The sequence below is a fragment of the Myxocyprinus asiaticus genome, chromosome 45, assembly GCF_019703515.2.
Source record: "Myxocyprinus asiaticus isolate MX2 ecotype Aquarium Trade chromosome 45, UBuf_Myxa_2, whole genome shotgun sequence".
Lineage (NCBI taxonomy): Eukaryota > Metazoa > Chordata > Actinopteri > Cypriniformes > Catostomidae > Myxocyprinus > Myxocyprinus asiaticus.
The window spans coordinates 10032400-10057314 of NC_059388.1; the positions used below are offsets into that span (position 1 = coordinate 10032400).

The window sequence follows — 24915 nt, forward strand, 5'->3', positions numbered from 1 at the left end:
CAACTCCCCTTCTGTGAAGCAGACTCACTCTCTGTCTTCAAAAAATGGCTAAAAACACATCTTTTCCATAAATAAAAAAATTATTTATATTCTTGTTGCACTCTAATCTGTCTTGAATACTACCATTCTGATGCTAGTGAAACTTTGTAATGCAGCACTTTTCGTATGAATAAATGTAAATGTAAATGCTTCAAAACTATGACAGTTTGATGCATTATTTGAGAGATTTTGCGGAAAAAAAACAATCTGGTACTAAAAGCAGCAGTTTTTTAAAGCAAATGGAGAAGTTTTCCTTTTATTTCACGTTACACCTGCTAATGGATGTAATGGGACCAATGGAAGAAGTTAATGCAGCCATCCAGAGCCCGAAGCTGTCTCTCTCTGATGTGAAAAAGAACACTGATGTTCTGTCAAGCCAACTGATTTCTAAGCGGAGTGACACATGCTTTCACTTGTTCTTCAAAAAAATTGTGCAGGGTGCATGCCATTTCCCCACTGTAGGTGACCCCAAACTGCCCAGGACACAGCAATGTATACCCCCATGCAGATTTCATGATGGATCCACTGAGGCTACAACATTCTCTGAGGCAAAGGATTACTTTCAGAACCTGTATTTTGAGGTACTTGACAACTGTGCCGTTTGTGTAAGTCAAAGATTCACATCCGAAATGTTTAAACGTGTCGAAAACACAGAGAGCATGGTGGTGGCTAAAATAAATGGAAGGACCTCTGCCCTTGAATCAACAGACACTATGTTCTCCGGTAAGGATGTTGTCATAGATCGGTTGGATTTGCAGCTTGGCATGCTTGGTGATATATGCAAAGCGCATAATATCACCATCTGCTCAATGCACATCATCAGGGAGTTTTTCAGACACAAATCTGAGTTAAGAGAACTTTTTAGCAAGCCAGTGAAATTGATTAAGTGGATTTACACATTGCCAAACACAACATGCTTGACAGAACGATCATTTAGTTGTTTGTGAAGACTAAAGACCTTTTTGAGGACCACCACAACCCCTCAAAGACTAAACCATCTTGCCATTATGCACACACACAAGGAGAGAACAGATCAAATTGACACAAAGAGTGTCATCAATGAGTTCATAGACCGCAGCGAACATAGGATTATATTTGCCAAGTTTTAAGGTACTGACGGCCCAAGTTTTATTGAAAAAAGCTTGAGTTACACTGATATCAGATATCCACTTAAATGCCGATTGACCTAACTGTTGCTCATTTAATCATTCCACTGTATGATATAATGTCTGTTGTAGGTCTTGTCTGCTACCTTGAATGTGGTTGTATTCTTATTGATAGTTTATGTTTAAAGGTGATGTGTAATTTGTTCAATGTTAGAATATTTTCTCCTATCAGCTAAATTAGCAGAGACAACTGAAAGCAAAGCTTTCACATCACCTTTAAGTCCATTTGACATTGAATGCCCAGGCTCTCTACGTATGGCAGAGTTTTTAAAAGTGATAACTGCTGTCTTAATCTGTTGGTCATTTACTGAATCGTATGCTCTGCTCTCTTGCAGTATGTACTGTACTGTCAGTGGTGGAAGCTGTTAAATAAGGCCACATAGTAATATTTTATTGATTGTGCAGTTTTTTGTTTTTTTTTGCCCCCCAGTGTTTGACATAAGTCGGCGCCCATGTTTATGCATATTAGATTATCACATTGTTAGATAAGCAACATGCTAAAATCAAACTCTACTGGCATCAGTTGAGAATCACGTCTTTAGCGCGGTTCTTGAGAGGAGTGTTATATGTGTGGTGCTCAGAGTTGCTGTCACGGTCCTGTCACTCTCTCAGTCTGGGTTTTTGTGTGACAGGACTGTGACATCATCGTCCTATGTCTGTCTTGTGTTTCGTTGTCTGTCTTTGTGTGAGCGCACGGTTTCAGTTTTGATTTACCTGCCGTGCGCTCTTCGGAGCATGGTGTCTGGATCCTGACTTCCTGTCTGGTTCGGCTTCAGTCTGTGTCATGATCCGGACACTCATGCTCCATGTTCTGTCTGTTATTGACGTGAGTGCATTGTGCTTATGTCATCTTGGCGGCATGCACTCGCATCAGTAGTTTATGTCTGTCTCTCACAATCACAGGTGCGCCTCCCATTGCACTCGCATTGCGCTGCGTGCCCGGGATGCGAGTTGTGTTCACTTTGTGCTGAGGTTCGGTCACTTCGGTCTGAGGTGTCGGGTTTGTGTGTGTCCGAACTCTCGCACAGGTGTCCTGTCTCCTTTTGTTGCCTGTTGTGTGCATCACGTAGCATTTGCCTCGTGATGTACGCTCAGGCTTTGTCTAGTGTGGGAATGTGTGGCATTGCTTTGTTTGGCATTCTCTTGTTTTGTCTGTCGGTTGGCATGAGCGTATATTGCCTGATTGTTCGCTCATACCATTTGGGTGTTTGTGTCTTTGTGAGAGCACGTGGCTTTATTTTGTTTCTGTGTTGCCACGTGCCTCTCAGTCTTGCGTCATACACCGCCTCCTTGTTTGCCTATTATTAGTTGATTAGTCACACCTGCCCTGTCTGTTAATATGTTTGATTTATCTCCCTATTTTAGTCTAATCGTGTGTGCTGTCAATTGCCAGTTCATCTTGTTTAGTTTCTTATGACGGTCCTGTTTGTCATTCCTTCTATCAGTTCTGGTTGGTCCTGTTCCAGTTACATCCGCCCCCGCCCTACTTCCTCCAGCTCTGCATTTGGACTTTGTGTTTTTCTCTTATGGGATAGTTTATATTGGTTTTAGTTTTTTGTATTAATAAATTCCCTTTATTTTTTACTCTACATTTGGGTCCTGAGCCTTCTCTGATTCTCTGCAAACCTGTGACAGTTGCTGCCTATTTAAAGCCTTCAAAATCAGTCTTTTATGAAGTTTAATTTCAAGATGTAAGATGTAGGGAATAGACAGCAAAGCAGCACACTTTGTTTTGGAACAGCACAAGAGAGTTCCCATAAAACAGAGAAGTTAGACAGAAGCAGCCAAATGAAGTGGTATTGAGGCAGAAAAGCCAAGCCAGATGGTTCTGCTGGGAAAACAAATAAGATGAAGATGGAAAAATGAATCTCAGACACACTCTTTTCTGTCTGCCTGTCTACACCACCCATTCAAATATATGCCCTCATACTCACAGAGACTGAACTGATAGATGTAACACAGGAAGCGCTTCAAAAACACTTCTGTTGGAGCAGATGGTCATGTGACTTTAAACAAACAACACAAAAAAAAGTCTTCATGCTGATACTGCAACCCTGAACATCCCACCTACTAACATCAAAACATCTACACCATGTTGAACATACAGTATGTGCTTTAATGAAGCTGTTTGAGTCGACTGATGTGTTTCATCAGAATAGCTATAACAGAGACACAATAGATTAGAGGAACTACACAACAAAACTGCTTTTATAATAGCTTGACAAAGCCATCACTGTAAACCCTTTTAACAGCAGGGTTTCTGATTGAAATTAAATGTATCTATGAAATGAACATTTAACTGCGTGTCTTTCACCTCAAGCTGATAACAGTACGAGGCACCGTGACAAGCTGTTGCAGCTGTAAAGATAAGAAACGCATGTAAACTGAGATGGCTGTGTAATCTCCCAAAAGCTTGAAGCAAAACCACATGAGACACTCAGAATAACCTGAGAGAGCTTGAGAATTTGCTGAGATAGTAATGTTTAAAATGGTGAGATTTAGTCGTAACACATTCAGCTTTCCTGGAAATGTTAATTAAAGGATGAAACGAGGAATGAGATTGATCAGATGAGCTTCAGAAAAAAATAAAAATTTACAAGCAAGGAGTTGAACTGAAAATTATTGTAGATTTTATGCCACAATCCTGTTAAAGTTGTAGCCTAATTATGAAGCAGAATGTATAATGCATACATACAACCTTATAAGCATATTCATAACACATTAGGAGAAAAGGAGAAACATCTGTGAACATACACTCATTCTCAAAACATCTGTGTTACCATAAAAAGAAATGAAAGAAAAAAAGAAATACATATGGAGTGAAAGAGGAGCAACTATTGACTTACATTGAGTCCTCTCTTGAATAGAGGTTGTCCCATGATGTTAGCCAGCATACGGATCAGAGCAGCACCCTGCACACACAGTTAACATGCATTCAACAACAGACTCACATTTATACTGTACCTGCTCTACACACAACTTCTGTTTACACAGACACAAATATCCCCGAGCCAGTGTAGTCATTTCTACAGTTCACAGAAAGACAAAACTGAACATCTAAATGCAGAGTTGTAAATGCCAGAAATGTTGTAGATTTAAAACAAGCTAATCTCTATGGACAGAATCTTTTACATGCTGTCGATTACCACGGGAAATCATTTACAATGGAAGTCTATGGGGCACGGCATTCCGGAGGGTTTAAAATCAGAAATGTAAAGCTGATATTTTTGTTAAAGCACTCAATCATGTGATATGATGTCTGATATCAGAGTGTTCAGAGTTTCAGGAGGAAGTGAGGAGAGACACTAAGTGTCACTGTGACTGACAGTGTTCATAACACTACACAACCAGTAAGAAAAGGAGAGAGGGGCTAGGGGTCCCTCTGCAAGAACCAATTACAAATCTTCTCTGGTTTGATTGACCGCTTACAATTAATGAATGAAGGGTTGAGGTTTGGTAGAAACTCAAATCCTGAGTTCATAAAGAGATTTTATCTGCATCTGGAATTTAATAGAGGACAAAGATTTCTCTTTACTCCTTTTAATGCAATTAATGGCTTTCAGATATTTGTGATGAGGTGATGTATTTGGGTGCTGGAGTTATTTAAAGTGCAATCTAGTGAGAAAGAGCTCATGAAATAGATTAAGTTTGTCTGAGATCAAATGTTTATTAAGTCATTAGAGTCCCTGAGGGCACAAAACCTCACAATCTTTCAGTGGAACAGTTTCTTCCCCTCGACTTGCTAAAAAAACAAGCTTTTAATTAAACTATTTTTCTTGTGTCGCTGAAGAGGGTTAAAAACAGTGCTATTTAATAAAAAAATTGCACAGACAAACTGAAAACTGACTCTTTAAAGCTGGGAGAAGAAACAGTAAGCAAATTCAGATGTTCACTGGATTTAAAAATACTGGAAAAAAAAATACCATGAGTTTGGTGTTTTTCGAAAGTGGATGGCCATAATAAAAAAGGTAGTGAAATGTGGATAAATATGTATCTTTAATTAAAGTACAGGTCTATCCATTCGAGCAAAAGCACATGAAGGTAATCAAAGTTTGCATTCATTTTCACTAAGATGATAAGAGAATCTCTTGCCTTTTTATATGCAATCCAGTCAAACACTCTGTCGATGTCTGTGGCTTCAAACACTTGTTGAGAGATTGGATGAGAACTAGCTAAACCATCCAATAACATCACCTCATGAAGAACATCAGTGAGAAACCTCTGATTCTCCTTTGAGAGAGATGGAGAGAGAGAGAGAGAGAGAGAGAGAGAGAGAGAGAGAGAGAGAGAGAGAGAGAGAGAGAGAGAGAGACATTTGGACTTTATTCGTTTTTTACACTATCAAACACTTCAGGGCTGACCACACCAGGACCCACCCATTAGGGGACTCAACGGCTACCCGATTGTAATTGTGGGGGTAACATGGTATTATCATATGTTAACACCACTGTACCATGTTACCCCCATAGTACTTTTTTTGTAAGGAAAACTATCGTCAAACACAGCAGACGATAACAGAATAACCACAGAAACTTTATTATGCAATAAAGTTATACCATTATGCAGTACAAAAACTGCTATACAATCCTTTGAGTCACATTGTTTTCCTGTCTTACTCATCTGTAATATATAAATATGAAAATGGATTAAATATAAATCAGTTGTATTAAATATGAAAGCATTACACAGCAGGTTCATATTCTAAATGTCTTCACAATGGGCCCTCCAGCAAAATCCCTGTGCTGACTGACCAAATTCATAATGACACTTTAAATTGAAGCATCATTAAGATTGTATTATTTTATGACTTGCTCATCTATGAATTATTTTAATCTGGATAACTAAGACAAAGCTAACAAACTATCAGGTGTTAAAAGTAAGTTTGGGTTTGAAACTGTAAATTGTATATTACCCTTTTATTATCAGAGCAATTATGAATAATTCTTACTCATTAAAGCTTTGTGAGCTTAATTAAAAATCTAATTTAAGTTCAGCTTTAATCCAACAAAACAGGATATTTTAATCAATGGATTTAGGCTCAAACAAACAACGTACAGAAATGAATCCAGAAACAAATGTTAATCAAAAATCAAAGTGTTTATGTCAAAATAATAAGGTGAGCAAACCTTCAAACATACAGACCAAACAAAACCAGAACCCATTATGCACAGTTAAAGGGATTGTTCACCCAAAAATAAAAATTATGTCTTTATTTACTGACCTTCATGCTATTTCAAAACTGAATTCTTCTGTGGAACACAAAATGAGATTTTAGGAAGTATAATTCCTTACATTTAATAATTCCTTACATTTGTATAGTGCTTTTCTAGGCATTCAAAGCACTTTACATAGTATAAGGGGAATCTCCTCAACAACCACCAGTGTGCAGCATCCACCTGGACGATGCAACAGAAGCCATAGTGCACCAGAACGCCCACCACACACTAGCTTTTGGTGGAGAGGAGAGTAGAGTGATTTAGCCAATTCAGGGATGGAGGTTATTAGGGGGCTATGATAGATAAGGGCCAATGGGGGAATTTGGTCAGGACACAGGGGTTACACCCCTACTCTTTACGAGAAGTGCCCTGGGATTTTGAATGTCCACAGAGAGTCAGGACCTTGGTTTAACATTTCAAAGATGGTGCTTTTTTACAGTATAGTGTCCCCGTCACTATACTCGGGCATTAGGACCCACACAGACCACAGGGTGAGCACCCCCAGCTGGCTTCCCTAATACCACTTCCAGCAGCAACCTTAGTTTTCCCCAGGAGGTCTCCTATCCAGGTACTGGCCAGGCTCAACCTTGCTTAGCTTTAGTGGGCAACCAGGCGAGAGCTGCAGGGTGATATGGCTGCTGTATGTGAATGTGAATTGAGACTGAGGTTGTCATTCTGCCTAACATCTCTTTTTTATTCCACAAAAGAAAGAAAGGTTTGGAAGAACATGAGGGAGAGTAAATGATTAAATCTTTTGCAAGAAATATCCCTTTAAAACTAATACATAAACTACAATATATACAGTAATATTAATTTGGCACATTAAATCTTGCGTTCAAAAAATTAGCAACAGTTATAATTCCACATTGTACAAAAACTCTTCAAAAAGGAATCCTGGTTAGTGGTAATTTAATGATTTGTCCTGTGTTTTCAAAGCACCATCATTTTAACACTTTCCATCCCATATTCTGAAGTTCTGCTAAAGCAGCTTGAGGCATAAAACAGACTTATATAAAAGTGAGAGAGAGAGAGCTACACAACAGCTGGTGAAGTTGAGCTGATTTTATGCGTGTCACGTAATGTGCACTATAAAATGAGTGCACTGAGAAGAGCTTCCATCTGGCCCATATGTGCTGAACTCAATAAGGTATTTGCATCCAATGATCCTTCATTTAGATCCTGCTTATTAACATCCAACATCTTCACATACTATAAAAGCAGCTGAAAGTCTGTGAAGATCCAGAGATACAAACTGATCAAGCACTTTAAAGCACCTGCCTGATGGGTAACCAGCTTCTCTGAGAGTCTCCAGATGACAAAATGAGCATAAGAAAGAGGAATAAATCCAGCAATTCAGAAGTGATGAGCAGGTGAAGAGACCCATGAAATCCCAGCATTTCAATAATTTGGCAGATTTTTGCAAAGGAAACACTAAATCAGTATATTTCTCTGTGTTTTCAGTCATGTTTTAGAGTTCTTCCCCTTTTAAAGCAGCAATCACATCCATATTGTGGCAGGGAAACTTTTACAGCTGTCTGATCAGCATGCTGCTGAAGATTTTCCATCAAAACTCACCAGACGTGAAAGATGCAATCTCTCCCAGAAATTAAATTAAAAGAAGTTCTCTAAATAGTGTTTTCTACTTGACTGATGCCTTATGATCAAGGTGTTTTGAATATGAAATACTGGGACAGATGGGACAGGACGGGAAGGTCAGCGTGTGAATGTGTATGTGAGCGCATACGTGCAGCGCTCATGTGGAACGAAAATGTTTCATCAAAGTTGATCTTATTCAACAGCTGTGAACTCATGGTTCATAGAGTCATACCTTATGGAAAATACCAGCATATTTTGTGTTTGCTGGTTTCACCACCAGGCTTTTTAACTAGCTTAACAAGCAAAACTTCCTTGTTCAACCAGCTTCACCAGTCAAGTTTTGATGGTGAACTCACCCTTTCATGTGTCAGCTGAGCAACTGCCTTTGGGGATGAATGAAAATGTTTACAGATTGCTTTCTGCATGTATTAAGCACTATATCTCTCTCATTTATTGTATAGGCTGTTTTTAGCATACACAGCCCCCGGTGTACTCTGCCCTTAGTGTATAAGATGTTCAGTCGAGGGCACATCAGGTGTGATTCACCTGAATAATATGCATGCTAGCTCAAGATAAAACTCATCACAGTTACTGAGTCATAATGAACAGAAGACACAAACATAATTCAATCTACATGACTGATAATTCACAGTAAAGACCATCATTAACAGTAAACATCAGAGAACTGTTTTGTGTTTTGTTATACTGATGACCTGCACACTTATTTAATTTCACTAGTGGAGCTTCTAGTGTTTTCTCTACAAAACAGCTGCATTTTATAAGTTTGCTGGTACATATAGTTTTAGAGCATATATTGTACATAGCGGAGAGGCTCAAGCTTTGGGCTGGGGCTGGCCTTGAGCTCTGAGATCTAAAGCAAGAAATGGAAAGACAAATTGAAATAATTGGTATAAGCATTATTAAATATAAATGTGAAGATGGGGAGGCGGAGGTGGAGGGATGCCAGAAGAATCGTCGTCAGAGTGAGGGAAGCAGCCACTTATATATCCTTGGGATATGATTGGCAGGCCTAGATGTACAATCTCCTCCCGAACTTACATTTGGAACAGTATTACGGGTCACTCAAGCAGACTGGAATTTTGTCTGGATTAGAATAGCATTATTTTAATTGCTAGCACCATTACACTCAAACTAAAGCTGCTCTAGAGGAATAACTGTTTGTTCTCGGATGATCACATGAAGCTGATTTCTCAGTAACAGACTTGAAAATGGATTTTAGTAAGTGATGTTCATACATAGTAGTCAAGTTTTAGGAAAGTTTGGGGAAGTAACTGAACTGTGTGCATTGTGATGTTGTATAATTCTTCAAAAAGTAAAAGTGTTAGAGGGAAAAGGGTTAATGTCCTGTTCTCACTCTAACTCTGAACTTCAGAAATTCCCATAAAACATTAACAATGTTCAGATGATGGTGACTAAAGCCATGCAAGGTATTTGACTGAATCCTGGTGTACATGAATCACTCATGCATTTGTTCATCTGTGTGTGTGTGTGTGTGTGTTTGTATGTGTGTGTTATCGTCCTATAATACATGAATATCATGAGTTGATGGAGTTGGCAGTATAGGGCACGCCTGGTCTGGTCAAATGAGCAATGGCTATTATGAACCATTCAGAGCACTCATTGAACCTTCTGACTCATGTGAGATGGCTGACCATTAAAAACTGAAGGCATGCTTTGTGTTTCTCCAAATGTGAACCCATCTGGATACAGAAAATGAGGTGAAGGATGACTCGTTAGACCAGATAATAATTCACATAATTTCTTTAGAGGTTTAGATTGTGTGTGCTCTGTGTGTTTACTGTTAATGCAAGTAGTTTCTGAATGGTAGTCTTGCCATTAATTCCAGCTCTGTAAAACTTAAACTGTAGTTTATATTGTGACAGAGTCACAGAGATGTAAAAGGAATATTCTGGGTTCAATGCAAGTTGAGCTCAATCGACAGCATTTGTGGCATAATGTTGATTAACATAACAAATATTTTATAATAACAATAAACTCATCCCTCAAAAAAAGCAAAAATGTAGGTAATAGCGAGGCACTTACAATGGAAGTGAATGGGGCCAATCTTTGGAGGGTTTTAAAAGGCAGAAATGTGAAGCTTATCATTTAATAAAAGCACTTACATTAATTCTTCTTTTAATAATTGTGCAAAATTTGAGCTATAAAGTCATTTAAATCGTTGTTTTCAAGGTCATTTTAGGATTTTAGGGTTTACGATGTTACATTGTCATGGCAACGCAGTTGTAAAATTGGAAATAACTTTACACCATAAAGGTTGGTAAGCGATTTTATCACACTAAAATCATGTTTACATGTATATGTTTTACATTTTATGGCTATAATTTTGAAACAGTAAGTATTTTAATGTTTACTGATTGGCCCCATTCACTTCCATAGTAAGTGCCACATTGTAACTGTAACGTTTGTGTTTTTGTTGTTTTTATTCATATTTTAAGTTCATGTCTTTTATTTTGAAGTTAGTTCACTTCCTGTTATGTCATGTGATTTCCTTGTCCTTCATGTGACCCTCATGTTTTATGTGTTTTATTCTCATTGGTTTATAGTCATTGTCTCATTATTATGTTCATGTCTTATCATTGGTTCTTTTTTTATTTGTCTTTTATCTGGTTTATTAGTTCTGTTAATTAATTGGTCTTTTTACCTTGTTTTACCCATGTCCATGTATTTAAACCCACATGTTTCCTTGTCAGGTATTGTGTGTTTGTTGTAATGTTATGTTGTTTGGTTGGTTCTTGTTCAAGTTCCTTGTTCTTGTCTTCTTAGTCAGATTCATGGTCAAGTCTAGATTAGTCATGTTTATTTTGATGTTTCGTGTTTTGGATATATATTTCACATTTTAGATTTCACATTGTAAATAAAGGCTGCACTTGTGTTCAGCACTTCATCAATGTCTCCGTCCTGCCTTACTTACTTGAACCACTATGGTCAGCAGTTGCCCTAATGCATCTCCACCACGGGAAGCGTTGCATCAAGGATTTTGTGGTGGAGTTTTGTGAGCTCTGCGACTGGGTGGAGTTTGGAGAGGTCTCCCTCAAGCTATTTTTTCAAACTCTCTATATGATGATGCCTGGAGGTGGTATTCCTTGGACTCTAGCTCATTATATAGACTATGCCCTTATACTGAGCGGTTTGTCATTTACTATGGGAGTGGCTGATGAGGAACTTGGCCCTCCTACAGTTACTACCATACCAGAGTTCACCGCCACGTCAGAGTGCACTGCCTGAGACCTCTGCGTCCCTTCCTCCTGATCCTTGGCCTTCTGTGGACCCACCCCCTGAGCACTTGCCTCCTGTGGTCCAGTCCTCTGGTTATATGTCCCTGGCGGCTCCGCCCTTTGGTTCTCCGTCCCTGCCCGCTCCGCCCCCTGGGCCTCTGCCTCCAGCGGCTCCGCCCCCTTAAAGTACACCATGACATGCTGCCTCATCAGCCCCACCATGCCACGCTGCCTCATCAGCCTCTCCAGCCACTGCACCAAGGCTCGCGTCCATCTCGCCAGGCCATGCACCAGGACGTCCACTGGATCCACCATGGTCTCCTGCTATTTCGCCTGGACAACCTTGGTGGCCTGGCCGTCCGCCTGATCAACCTTGGTTGCCTGGTCTGCCCTGGCCTACGGGCCCTCCGCCAGCTCAGCCCTGGTCACCTGGACCACCCTAGTCTCTAGCGCCCTCTGGTCCCACGTGGTCTCAGTGCTGTCTGGTTCCCCACGGCCTTTTGTGGCACTATAAGTGTAGTTTGACTATGTCTGGCATATGCTCACATTATTTTTCGTCCCATTAAACCAATTTTGTGACTTACACAGGTAAGAATAAAATTTTGTGATTAACACAAGTAAGAGTACATCAACACAATGATTTATTTTTATTTTTTTTAATTCAAGGTTCTGGATAATTAATTTGAATGGAATAAACTGAATGTTACAGTACTCACTGCTGATAATTTTAAATATAAAAATAATCTTACCATGTTCCACTTTGGAAAGAGGAAATCAGTTCCAATGTATTCAAAGAAATGAGCAAATCCCTCCTTCAGCCAAACGTCATCCCACCAAACTGGAGTGACGAGATCACCAAACCACTAGAGAACAACAAAGAATCATTAATAGAGAAAAAAGAGTCACCATTTTATAGATTACATTTATATTCCAGAAAATAACAAATGTAGAATCATTAACAGAGAAACAGAGCAAGCATCATAGAGATAAAACAGCCAATCACAACCAATCAGAACATATTTGATGTTTAATATTATGTGGAGTGGAATTTTGGACCAATGACATTTCAAGGTGGGTGGTGCTAAGTAACCAAATGCCAAGTTACAGAAAGAGAAAGCAAATGACAGACAACATATCGACTGTTGAGGTTGCGGCTGGTTAGGATAAAAACTCATGTTAAAAGATTAACATTAAAAGCTTTTATCACTCAATGCTTTATCACATTGCGCCTAGTTAGGAGACTTACACTGCCGTTCAAAAGTTTGGGGTCACTTACTCATTCTTTATTATAATTTTTTCTTCACATTTTAGAATAATAGTGAAGTCATCAAAACTATGGAATAACAAAAATGGAATTATAGGAATTATGTTGTGACTAAAAAAAATCAAAAATAAATAAAAAACACGTTACATTTTAGCATCTTCAAAAGAAGAATTTGCAGAAACGTACTCTTGGTGTTTCTCAACCAACTTCTTGAGGTATCATGCTGGGATGCATTTAAAATAGTATTAAAGGAGTTCTCATCTATGCTGGGCACTTATTGGCTGCTTTTCTTTATTATTCGGTCCAAGTCCAAATTTTAGTTTTGTAATGAAATAAATTAATATGTTGGCACAATTATATTTTTGTCTACAAATCTAATTTAAAACATTTAAGCATATGCCTTCAGATCAAAAGGTTTTTAAGATCATGAGAAACATTTCAGCCAAGTGACCCTAAACTTTTGAATGGCACTGTAAGTTGTCCAACAATCCATTTTTTTAATAACCCTCCTATTTCAACAATATCTGGAGACGTACATTACATCTAGTTTCAAACATATTTCATTAGAAAAGTTGAACAAATTTAACACATATTTAACAAATAACTCGAGCCCTTCACAGTAGTAATAAAAACAAGCCAATTCTAACGATCAGCTCCTTGACTCTATACAAAGAGAACAAAAGTCTTCAGGCTGAGCTGTTGAACTCTGATTAATAGAGGCCAAAACAATCAATGGCCATAGCTGCACAATTACAGCACAGTTTCCTATTTCACTTCATTTATAGCTGGACGTTCCACCAAACACACTGTCAATGACAGAATAGAGAAAAATGCAGTTTAGATAATGGAATGTCCCATCTGGAAGCTAGAAAATGTCCAAATGACCAAAGACATCTGTCAGGATCTGACAGCTTAGGTTTTGTTGTTCTTGCCTGATGAAGCAGTTAAACAACTCTAGAATGTCAATGAAGAGCAGGAAGTGAAAGACCTCGCTCAATTACACATCATAAACAATGTCTTCAAGACAAGCTCACCTGCTTCATGAAGAGATACACAGGAGGAAGAGTTCACTCTGTACCTCTATACTGCAACATACACAGCACATTTTCTATTAAGAAGCAGCATCATTTTAATAATATTCTTTAAGATATAAAACTCTCTAGAGCATCTGAGTGACTGTTAACAGACTGTTGCCTCTGAAAAATGCTTCAAATCATTTATGAGGTTCATTTCAGTTAGGATGCTGCCTTAGAAGGGAACTGCCTACGCAGAAAGTGAGGCAGCATGCATAGTTTTTGGTACAGAAACATCAACACACTACCTGCATGAGCTAATCAAACAAATAAATACAACTGCTTGTCTTGTTCATATGTGAAAATTAGTCAATCTGAACTAAGTGAACTGGAATTGGAAGCTGCTCCTAACCATTATAAGAGAATTTGACAAAACTTTGATTTATGTGTCAGTATTCAGAGTGAGAGTGTGAAACCCCCGATTTCATATGTGTTTATAGGTGTGTTCATATAAATGAGCAGAGAATACAAGAGCAGCCAACAGTAATTTTGACACGACGGTTAAGAGCTTAGCCATTTATCTTCATATGTCATGTGCAACTGTTTGTTTAATGCAACACTTTAAGATATGTATGCAACATATCAAAACTGAAGCTTCACTCTCAAACTGATTCACAGTCAGAGGACTCAGAGTGTCATCTTTCCTCAAGACAATCTGTGAGAAAATAAGAAAACTCAACATCAGCTGTATAAGCCTCTAATAGACTCATAGTGTGATTGGCTGAATAACTGCATACAGAGGGGTGTGCAAGTGCCGCCCAATCGTTTTATTCTGAGAGCCTGAAATGAGACGAGAAATGAAGAGTGATTGAGTGAATGTGACATATTAGCCATATTGTTGGTGGGGGCAAATTTACCAACAATCTGCTGTTATATGACATTAAAATTAGCCAGGAGAGAGAGAGAGAGAGAGAGAGAGAGAGAGAGAGAGAGAGCATAAACTTGCGCAATATCAGTGTAGAGCAGCAAATAGCCTGTTGTCCACTAATCAATTCACTGCAGCAGCTGGCACTAGTTACAATGAACAAATGGGATTTATCAGATGCCAGTTATTAGTACACGGACAGAACTTTTAATATGTTATAGAATAAGAGCTGTATTAGGGTGATCTATTGCAGTAGTTCTCAACCTTTTTGACTCCAAGGCCCCCCAATGTTGGAGAAAATATTCGAAGGCCCCCCAGTGTATGCTATTAGATATTCATATTATAAGATATATCTATTATAAGATATTTCCTCAGATACTTCTACTGTAATGATGACAAGGCTTGTTTTTCAAAGTTTTTTAGTGTAAGAAACTACTAGCGTAAATAGATTAAAACAATTAATCATGATACATTTTGTGATTCCTGAAATGTCTAGAACTGTATGTTCTTCATAAAAATCAAGCTGTTAAATTTTTTTCTTTTCTTTTTTGTGCATTTTCAATAAATTGAATTATAATAATTATATAAAAATTATAATAATCTACCTTATTTTAAATCATTTTAAGAGACCTTGAGGCCCCCCTGGAAGTGTGCTGAGGCCCCCTTGTGGGTCCCGACCCCCTGGTTGAGAACCACAGATCTTATTGTGTTCTCAGTATATGAGATGATCAATATGTAAGATTAACATAAGCCCCTCCCACCCTGATGATCTTCTGAGTTCGACTGCTGCACTGAATGTAGTGTGCCATTAAACTCTATAGGAAAATGACTGACATGAGATTAAAATTGCAATCTAAAGTGGTGATGTGGATGGAATTAGGAAACAATTTGGTTGGAAAAATGGTGACAAATTAAAACACAAACATGAGCAGAAACCCCAGAGAGCTGCAACGTAAAAGTGTGAAACAGCCTCCAGTGAAATTCAAAAAGCATGACGGCTAATCCCTCTCTTTCTTTCACTCTATCTTTGTCTCCCTTTCTTTTCCCCTCTCTTTTCACCTCACTTGTATAGTGTTTGCTCATTTTAAAAACTACAATACAATACAATACAATTTTATTTTTATAACACATTTAAAAACAACTTCCGTTGACCAAAGTGCTTCCCAAAATAATAAAGTTAAAAGAAAGCAAACAACATATAAGAATACATATAAGACATATAATAACATAACATCAAGCATAATACATTCAAAAGACTTATCAACACCAATGTCATTGCTCTGCTTCAAATGCCAAATAATAATAATAATAATGGTTTTAATAAGATATTAAGTTAAATTCAGGCATGGGTAATCAGGTCGCGCACTCTCCCTTTGCCTAACATTTTTAATTTGCTCAGTTTGCAAGAAAGCCGGTTTCACCTCAGCGCACTGCAACAGTTTTCTCTGAAACCCTCCTCCACCCCAGCATCAAATCTCTAGATCTGCTACATGGGGATTGTATATATGTCTAATTGTGCAGCAGCATGTCATACATGCTTGATGCAGCATGTCTTGTGTTTCTCTAATTGTGTAGCAGCAGCAGCATGTCCACATGTTTAACTCAGTTTGTCTGTGTATGCTTTAGCAGGAGCAAGTCTACATACTTGCACTGCAGCAGCAGCATAGCAGATAAGGGCTGCCAATATGCTATCAATGTGTTCTATACATAGTAAATTACAGTACTTTGTATTTATGTGAATTTAGTGTGGATGTTAATGTATTGCTGGACAGTGTGGCCATCTTTCAGTTTTCTGGCTGTAAATAGTGTCACTGGTCAATATCATTATTCAAAACCTCCACTGTTTCTTCTTTCAATTATTCTTTATCATAGAACAGAGCTTTTACATGCTGAGAACATCATGATCTGAGCTACTCTCCTAAATTTCAGCTATAAACATATCAAATATGCACATTTATACTGTTTCTCATGATTTGATGCTCCCTGTTAGAGTGTTTCCTGTATAAAACCAAAGATCAGTCATGACAGCACTCAGAAAGATTTAGCATGTTAATGTAGGTATGACATATTGATAGGATATCGGTCTTGGCAGACTAGATCTGCACAGCTAATGCTGCTGCTGCAGAGCAAGTACAATGAACATACACAGACATACTGTATGACATGCTGCTGCACAATTAGACATAAATTAAATTTCCATGTAGCTGATCTAGACAGCTGAAGCTTGGGTGAGAATGGGTTTCAGAGAAAATTCTTGCAGCACGCTGCAGTGAAACCGGCTTACTTGCAAACTGAACAAATTTAAATGTAGGGCAAACAGAGGGTACGCAAGTTGATTGGATACCCGATTACACATCAAAGGACCTATCAGCTTATATGAGCCGATTGGCTTGACATATCACATGTTAGCGAGCTGATTGGCTTCAAAGAGCCTATCAGCTTGCGCCATTCAGAGTTTATGCCTGAACTTAAGCAGAGTACGGAATTGCATACTACCCATACTACTTGTACTACTTCTGCCATATCTGTCTTTGGCAGAAATAGTAAGAGTAGTATGGTAGTATGCAATTCTGAACTCAGCTTTAGTCATTCCTTTTCAAGACGAGTCAGTCCACTTGGAAACACTCCTAGCAGCTATTTTCTATGGATACAAGCAGCATAAAAGCCCAGCTCCTATCTTCTTGAACGGTTGGCCAAGATTAAGATCAAAGAACATATTTCAAATCAGCAGTAAAGTCTGACAACATTGGTAGCATAAACTGTCCTTTACCTCAGATCATGATTAAAAAACACATTTTTTCCAGCTGATCTAGCTAATGTGCATGTGCGTTCTGGAGATAATTGACAAACGATGTCTGTATCTAAAAGCTGATTGGCTGTTTTACCTGTGAGGCAGGACTTCAGTTTCTACATCCACCATATTGGGTGTTCCAATTTCTGCCATTAATTTTAACAAAAGTGCTCCATCTAAATAGTCTCTGATAAAGCTAACTGAGTTCAGACAGAGCTGTATTATCTGTTGAAGAAATGAGAATGAGATAAAAACAAACAAAGAGAAAAGCAAAAGAACCATGGCAGTAGGGTGAATACGTTTTTTTATCCATGCAGTGCCACCTAGAACACAATGCAGAGCTGTGATTCAGCAACACATGAGGAAGACTATTCAAAAGATGAATCCAGAACAATACTTGTGAGTGCAGAATATCTCCAGAAAGCTCATAGATAATCCACCATAACAAAAGCCATGGAAATACACTATTCTCTGCAAAATAAGAGCTGCAAACAAAAGCTGCTGAATAATAAGGGGATACAGATAATAATTTCAGCATTGTTTCCTTTACAATTCATGATGATTCATTTGTGGGGTTAAAGTCCCTTTATGAACACCATTTCATAGCCAAAAAATAAAATAAAAAAATTATCCCTGACTACTTGTTTGATCTGTGTCTAATAGTCTGCAATGATGCAAAGCTCCAAAAAAACAGGTTATTAAACACAAGAAAGACACATAGATATGTGGAAAGCCCTCTAGAGAGAGCAAGACAGAGAGAAAAAGATATCTTTACGTTTACCATCCCAATGGACACAAACACTTTCTCTGCAGTTTCAAATTCTCCAAATGTCCAATTACATCTGCTCCTGTCAGCTCTTTAACTAAACAATTGACCATCTTTACTCTCTCATTGACTCTGTGACTTCTGAAGTTTTACTTTTTCTGTGTTTCTTTCTCTGTTCTCTGGGATTACTGTAGATAATAAAAACAGCAGTCAGATCTGAGAAGTAATTAATTTCATATGATTATGAATCTAGTGTCAGACCCCATAAACAGCATTGACAGGAAATACTGAATCGGCACGGGAGAGCTTTAATGTGTGTGATGGTTAAACAGCATCATGTTTTAAAGAGAGATCTTCTGAATTGAATGTAAATCACAGTAGGAACAAGCGTGTATTATACTCTCAAACAAAATGAGTGATTTACAGGCCTGATGGAAGTTGTGAATCTTAAATCGAGGTGCAGAACTTGTAACGAACAACAGCAGATTTTAGACAAGACACCCTGACTGATCTACTGACATGACTGGACTAAATTAGACCGTTATGAATTATTATTAACAGATCATATAATGATACTGCTGCTATAAATCAGAAGTCGGAATGTCTTCATAACAGAAAAATGAAGTTGAAGCTGTGAGCATCAAACTATGTGAAGTAAATTGTTGTTTTACCTGGTGACAGATCTCGTGCACCACAACCATGGTGAGCTCCATCTGATAGGAAGAGGAGGAGACATCAGGATCCAATAAGATCTTCTGCTCCACAAACACACTCAGACCCCAGTTCTCCATGGCTGCATAGGGATGCTTCGGCACGGCCAGCAGATCTGCACACACAGAGGAAGGTCAGAGGTCAATGACAGTGACCAACATTGATTTAATCTACCAATGAGAACAGAATCTGCTGTTAAATACAGATCTTATAATGAGTCAAAGAGGAAGAGGAACTGTTTAAAGCTGTAACATGATTATCAGTCGGGCTGAATGTGTGCATCTTATTTGCATGTTTCTCTGAGTTCAGCTGAAAGCAGCTGCAGAGTTTTGAAAGGGATATTGCAATCATCATGGTGACTGATACAGCTGCAGGGCTGCAGTGGGGAGGAGACGACAGTGTGACAGGCAGCTTTAAAAGAGAACAGCGGTCACACACTTCACTGATAATGTGGAGTCTTCTTTAGGATTGTACAGGACACACACACTTATAAACCATTAATAACCTTTAATAAGAGGAGGCTTTTGAGGTTGTTTAAGAGGTGAAGCAAAAAGCAAAGAGCAATGCAAGAATGAGATACTGAAAGAGCTGCTCCAGGGATCCAGACTAACATTTGAGAATGGTGGCACTGGTGAAACCAAGTTCTAAAGGTTATGGCACCAGCACCTCATTTTGTAGTGGCAGTAGAGGGTTGGGTCTGTGGCCTATAAAATTACAAAAATAAAGACAGAAACTAATAAAAAATAATATTATAATTATTTTACAATAAGTGCAATTACCAATAAAATTGCATACAGTATTTTGCCTCACTCAAATGCTAAATCGACATAGATTAAAAATAAGTAAAAACTATTACAATGAATAAAAAAGAAAAAGAATATAGAAATAAAATGATGCAGTGCAATCAGTAAGTCCAGCACAGTGAACAGTCAGTAAATGCACGGTTAAACAGATGTGTTTTCAGTCTGGATTTGAATGTGGCTACTGTTGGAACACATCTGGCCTCTTCTGGAAGTTGGTTCCAGCTTCGGGTGGCATAATAGCTAAAAGCTGTCTCACCTTGTTTTGAGTAAACCCTCTGTATGTCTAACTGACTTGATCCAGTTTATATTCAACAAGCATATCTGAAATGTATGTAAGTCCTACACTATTGAGCGATTTATAAATGAGCAATAGTACTAATAAATTCTAAATGTAACTGGAAGCCAGTGTAAAGACGTGAAGACTGGAGTAATATGCTCTGATTTTTTGGTACGGGTGAGAATCCTGGCAGCGGCATTCTGAATGAGCTACAGGTGTCTAATGGTCTTTTTGGGAAGGCCGGTGAGGAGTCGATTGCAGTAGTCCACCCTACTGGTGATGAATGCATGAACAAGTTTCTCTACGTCTTGAATGGATACAAAACATGTAATTATGGCTATATTTTTAGATGATAGTGATGGATTAGTTATTGCTTTGATGTGACTACTGAAACTAAGGTCTGACTCCAAAATGACACCAAGATTCCTTACTTGATTTTTTGTCTTTAGACCCTTGCAGTCAAGGTATGTATTCACCGTTGGAATTTCGCCTTTGTTGCCAAATACAATGACCTCTGTCTTGTCGTTGTTTAACTGAAGGAAGTTTTGCACATCCAACTGTTAATTTCATCAATGCACTGGCACAGAGAGTCTAAGGGCTGTAGTCATTCGGCAATAGGGCTAGATACTGTAGATCTGGGTGTCGTCTGCATAGCTATGGTATGCAATTTGGTTCTTTTTCATAATTTGGCCTAGTGAGAGCATATACAGGTTGAACAGGAGCAGTGCAAGTATTGAGCCTTGTGGGACTCCACACGTCATGGATGTCCACTCAGATTTATAGTTGCCTATGTTCACATAGAAACCCCTCCCTTCTAGATAAGATCTGAACCAGCTGAGGACCATCCCAGAGAGCCCTACTCAGTTTTCCAATCTGTCTAGGATAAAGTTATGGTCAACAATGTCAAAAGCAGCATTGAGATCTAATAATATCAGCACTGATATTTTGCCTGAATCAGTATTTAGCAGAATATCATTTAAGGATCTTTATGAGCACCGTCTCTGTGCTATGATGTGGTCGGAAAACAGACTGTAAATTGTCCAAGTAGCCATTCGAGATTAAGAATTTGTTCAGTTGATTGAAAACAAGCTTTTCAATGATTTTGCCTATGGAAGGAAGATTTGAAATTGGTCTGTAATTGTTCAATATTGAGTTATCTAGATTGCTCTTTTTAAGAAGGGGCATGACAGCTGCAGTTTTCAGGAACTTCGGAAATGTGCCTGTACCTGGAGTGACACATTTACTATTTCTAGCAGATCTTTTTCCAGACAGTTAAACACATTTTTGGAAAATAATGTTGGGAGTGTGTCAAGACAGCAGGTTGACATTTTAAGATGCTGTACTACTTCTTCCAGGGTTTTACCATCAATTTCCTCAAGATCAGACATAGTGACTAATTTCTGAAGATTTTGAAGTTGGTGCTGTCTGACCTCAGTGCAACATGAGGACGAGCTGATCGCCATTCTAATATCATGTGTCTTCTTCATGAAAAAAGACTCATTGCATTTGCTATCAAAGAGCATTTCACAGGTAACCTGTGTTGTGGGGTTTTCTAGTCTCTCTATAGTAGCAAAAAGAGTGTGGGCATTGTTTATATTGTTGTTAATAATGTTTGAGAAGAAGGTCTGCCTAGCTGTGCCTGGATCCAAATTGAAAGCATGAAGGCTGTCTTTATAGATATTATAATGGACTTCAAATTGTGTTTTCCACCACATTTGTTCTGCTTTCTTGCATTTTATATTCAAGTTTTTCACTTTTCATGTTTATTATAAATATATTTTGCCTAAAATACTATAGTTTATACAGTTAGTGTTACTTTAGTACATCCACTGTAATTTTTTTAAAGGTGGTGCTATGTGAAAAGCCACTTCGTAACGTTTTTGACATTTTTGCCATTTGATATTGCTTAACAGAAAATGGTAGTGAATAAATGGAGAGAAAGAGAGGGAGAGTTGGCCAACTCTGTACTCACACCAGTGCATCCTATAACAAAATTTAGTCACACCGGCAGGAAAACGATTGCAAAAAGTGACCATTTAGTCGCAGTCTGGAGCTAAGTGCTTTATTAAATAAGTATGTGGAAATCAGAATCAGACAGAGCAGCTTTAATTGGCCCTTGATTACTGATAAGTAAGCGACCTTTAAATTAGTTTTATACAGACTCATACTGCAATTACCACCAATGTTCTCTCTCTCAAGAGAGAAAGAGAGAGAGAGAGAGAGAGAGACTACAGTGGTAATTAGAGTTGGAGCCCAGAACCAGCCCAAGACCTGTCTGTCCAAGAACCAGACAATACATTTTAATGAGATGAAAGAGAGAAATGTTGAGTTCCCTATCTGTCACTCACTCAACGTTGTGTCGATGTAGTGACACTAGGGGTCACTCTTGGGAGCCCGAGACACCTCTGGTCTTTGATAAAAGGCCAATGAAAATTGGCGAGTCGTATTTGCAAACCACTCCTCCGGACATACGGGTATAAAAGGAGCTGGTATGCAACCACTCATTCAGATTTTCTCTTCGGAGCCGAACGGTCGATGTTTACTGAGCTGACTGTTCATTCACCTCTGCTGGATCTGAAGGCATATTTCAGCGGCTTCTCCCTCCTCTGCACTGGTGCACTGCAGAGAACACCCCTGGGCGCTTTGGCAGAAAAAAGAGAGTCTATTTTTCTAAAAGAGTGTATTTATCTAAAAGAGCGAGACACACGGAACGTCTTTTTAAAGACGCATCTTTTTAAAGATGCCTTTCCGTTTGTGTGTTATTCCTGGTTGCGGTCGTTACCTCTCAACTACAGACGGTCACGATCGTTGTCTTTCGTGTCTGGGTGCGACCCACACGGAGACAGCGTTCGTGGATGGATCATGTACTCACTGCGAGAACATGACCATGGCAACGTTGCGGTCGCGGCTTGTTTTCGTAAGAAAGCAAGCCACCCCAGCAGTTCCCCGCCTCGGTCCTTCTACCTACGGGTATGAGGCCAGCGCAGCTAGCACTGGGGGTGATTTGGGGACCCCAATGGGACCACCTCCGCCGGGTATCCCCCCACGGACCTCCCATTCCCCAGCACGCTCGTCTGCCCCAATCGGGCTTCCGGATGAGTCCGCCGGCTTGTCTCACAGCGAGTTCGACTTCTTGTTCGGAGTCCGCGAAGCTGATGAGCTCTCGAGCGCAGCATCGGAGATTGGGCTCATCCAGTCGAACACAGAAGTCTCAGCTGGGCTCCCCCCCTCGGGGACGGTTGCCCAGTCACAGGCTGATGTGTAAATGACAGACATGCTTTCCTGGGCGGCCGCGAGCGTCTCCTCTGAACCCTCGCGGCTCGATGATTGGTTCCTGGGCTCGCGGCACCGCTCAAAGCAGCCACGCCCCGCTCCAGTCCCTTTCTTCCCGGAAGTGCACGAGGAGCTGACAAAATCATGGGAGGCACCTTTTACTGCCCTGTCCCGACCTTTCAGCTCCCCCGCCCTCACTACCCTCAATGGCGGGGCGGCCAGTGGCTATTCGGCGATTCCCCCGGTGGAAAAGGCGCTCACGGTGCACCTATGCCCGCAGAGCGCCGCCACCTGGCACGGACGCCCAAAGCTCCCGTCCAAGGCCTGTAGGTGCACATCATCTCTGACGGCCAAAGCCTACAGTGCGCTGGACAAGACACCTCTGCCCTGCACGCCATGGCTCTCCTGCAGGTCCACCAGGCCAAGGCGCTAAAAGAACTGCACGAGGGTAGTTCTGCCCCAGATTTGATGCAGGAGCTGCGCTCAGCGATCGACCTCGCTCTCCAGGCAACGAAGGTCACGGTGAAAATCTCGGGCGGGCGATGTCCACCTTAGTGGTCCAGGAGAACCACATTTGGCTCAACCTGGTCGAGATGGGTGAGGCCGACAAGGCACGGTTCCTTGCTGCCCCTATCTCCGAGATTGGCCTATTCGGCGAGGACTTTGCCCAGCAGTTCTCAATGGTGAAGCAGCAGATGGAGGCTATCCGGCACATTCTGCCCCAGTGCGGCTCAAGATCCCGCACCCCACCTGCTCCTCGCCAAGGGCGTCCCCCTGCGGTGACTGCACTGGCTCCGCCGCAGCCCGCCCTTTCGGCCCGGTCTCACAGCCAGCCGCCAAGAACCCACGGAAGGCTTCAAAGCGCCCCTGAGATGGGCGACCCAGGGACGATGAAACCCACCTTGGAGCTGGTAAGCAGACCACTCCATCCCCCGGTGGAGGGCCGGGAGAAGAATCTTTTGTTGCTTTTTCATTTAATTTCGCTGCATGCCCAAGTGGCTGCCCATCACCGTCATCACGACCACCGTCCACCTTTTCATCCTTGCAGAGTTGGTGCTCCAGCGGCGGTCTCCCCGCCCCTGCGCACCCAGCTGTGGCACAAATCCACCCCCGATGTGACAGTCTCCGCAGGTCGCAAAGACAGGCCTCTTCCTCCCCCGTCCCAGGCTGTTCCAGGGGTGGTCATAAGGAGCCAGGTAAGTGTTTCGATGTCCCTGGACTCAACACGTCCACAACATGGCCGGGCACCTCGGGCTCCACCCCGCCGCGAGGCCCCACCTGCCGGTATGTCCAACGAGATTGTCCCTTTGGTCCCCCTCGCTCAGAGCTTGGATGTGTGGCTTGCGCTTTCCAATCCATCACGATGGCTGATCTGGACCGTCTGACTCGGCTACGTGATTCAGTTTGTCAGGCATCTGCCCAGGTTCAGCGGCATCCACTTAAACTCAGTGAAGGACGAAAATGCTGCTACCTTGCTTGTGGAGATCGCTACCCTTATACGGAAGGATGCGATAGAACCTGTCCCTCCGGCCGAGATGAAGAAGGGGTTTTACAGCTCCTACTTCATTGTACCGAAAAAAGGCGGTGGGTTGCGGCCAATCTTGGACCTGCGAGTACTGAACTGGGCTTTACACAGACTCCTGTTCAAGATGCTGATGCAAAAATGCATTCTGGCAAGCATCTGGCATCAAGATTGGTTCGCGGCAGTAGACCTGAAGGACGCGTACTTCCATGTCTCGATTCTACCTCGACACAGACCCTTCCTGCGGTTTGCATTCGAGGGTTGGGCATATCAGTACAATGTCCTCCCTTTCGGTC

At 40.4% G+C, this 24915-nt stretch overlaps 1 protein-coding gene across 1 annotated transcript in view; it reads right to left on the minus strand.

Annotated features, from left to right (window-relative positions):
* The window catches only part of LOC127435403 (thyrotropin-releasing hormone-degrading ectoenzyme-like), a 145578-nt gene that overhangs the window by 53735 nt on the left and 66928 nt on the right, over positions 1–24915 (minus strand). The window contains exons 5-8 of the mRNA XM_051688863.1: positions 18705–18859; positions 12024–12137; positions 5298–5435; positions 4052–4117 (exon numbers count right to left, since the gene is read on the minus strand). Of these exons, the coding sequence (XP_051544823.1) occupies positions 4052–4117; positions 5298–5435; positions 12024–12137; positions 18705–18859 (473 nt within the window). The remainder of the gene's footprint in view (positions 1–4051; positions 4118–5297; positions 5436–12023; positions 12138–18704; positions 18860–24915) is intronic.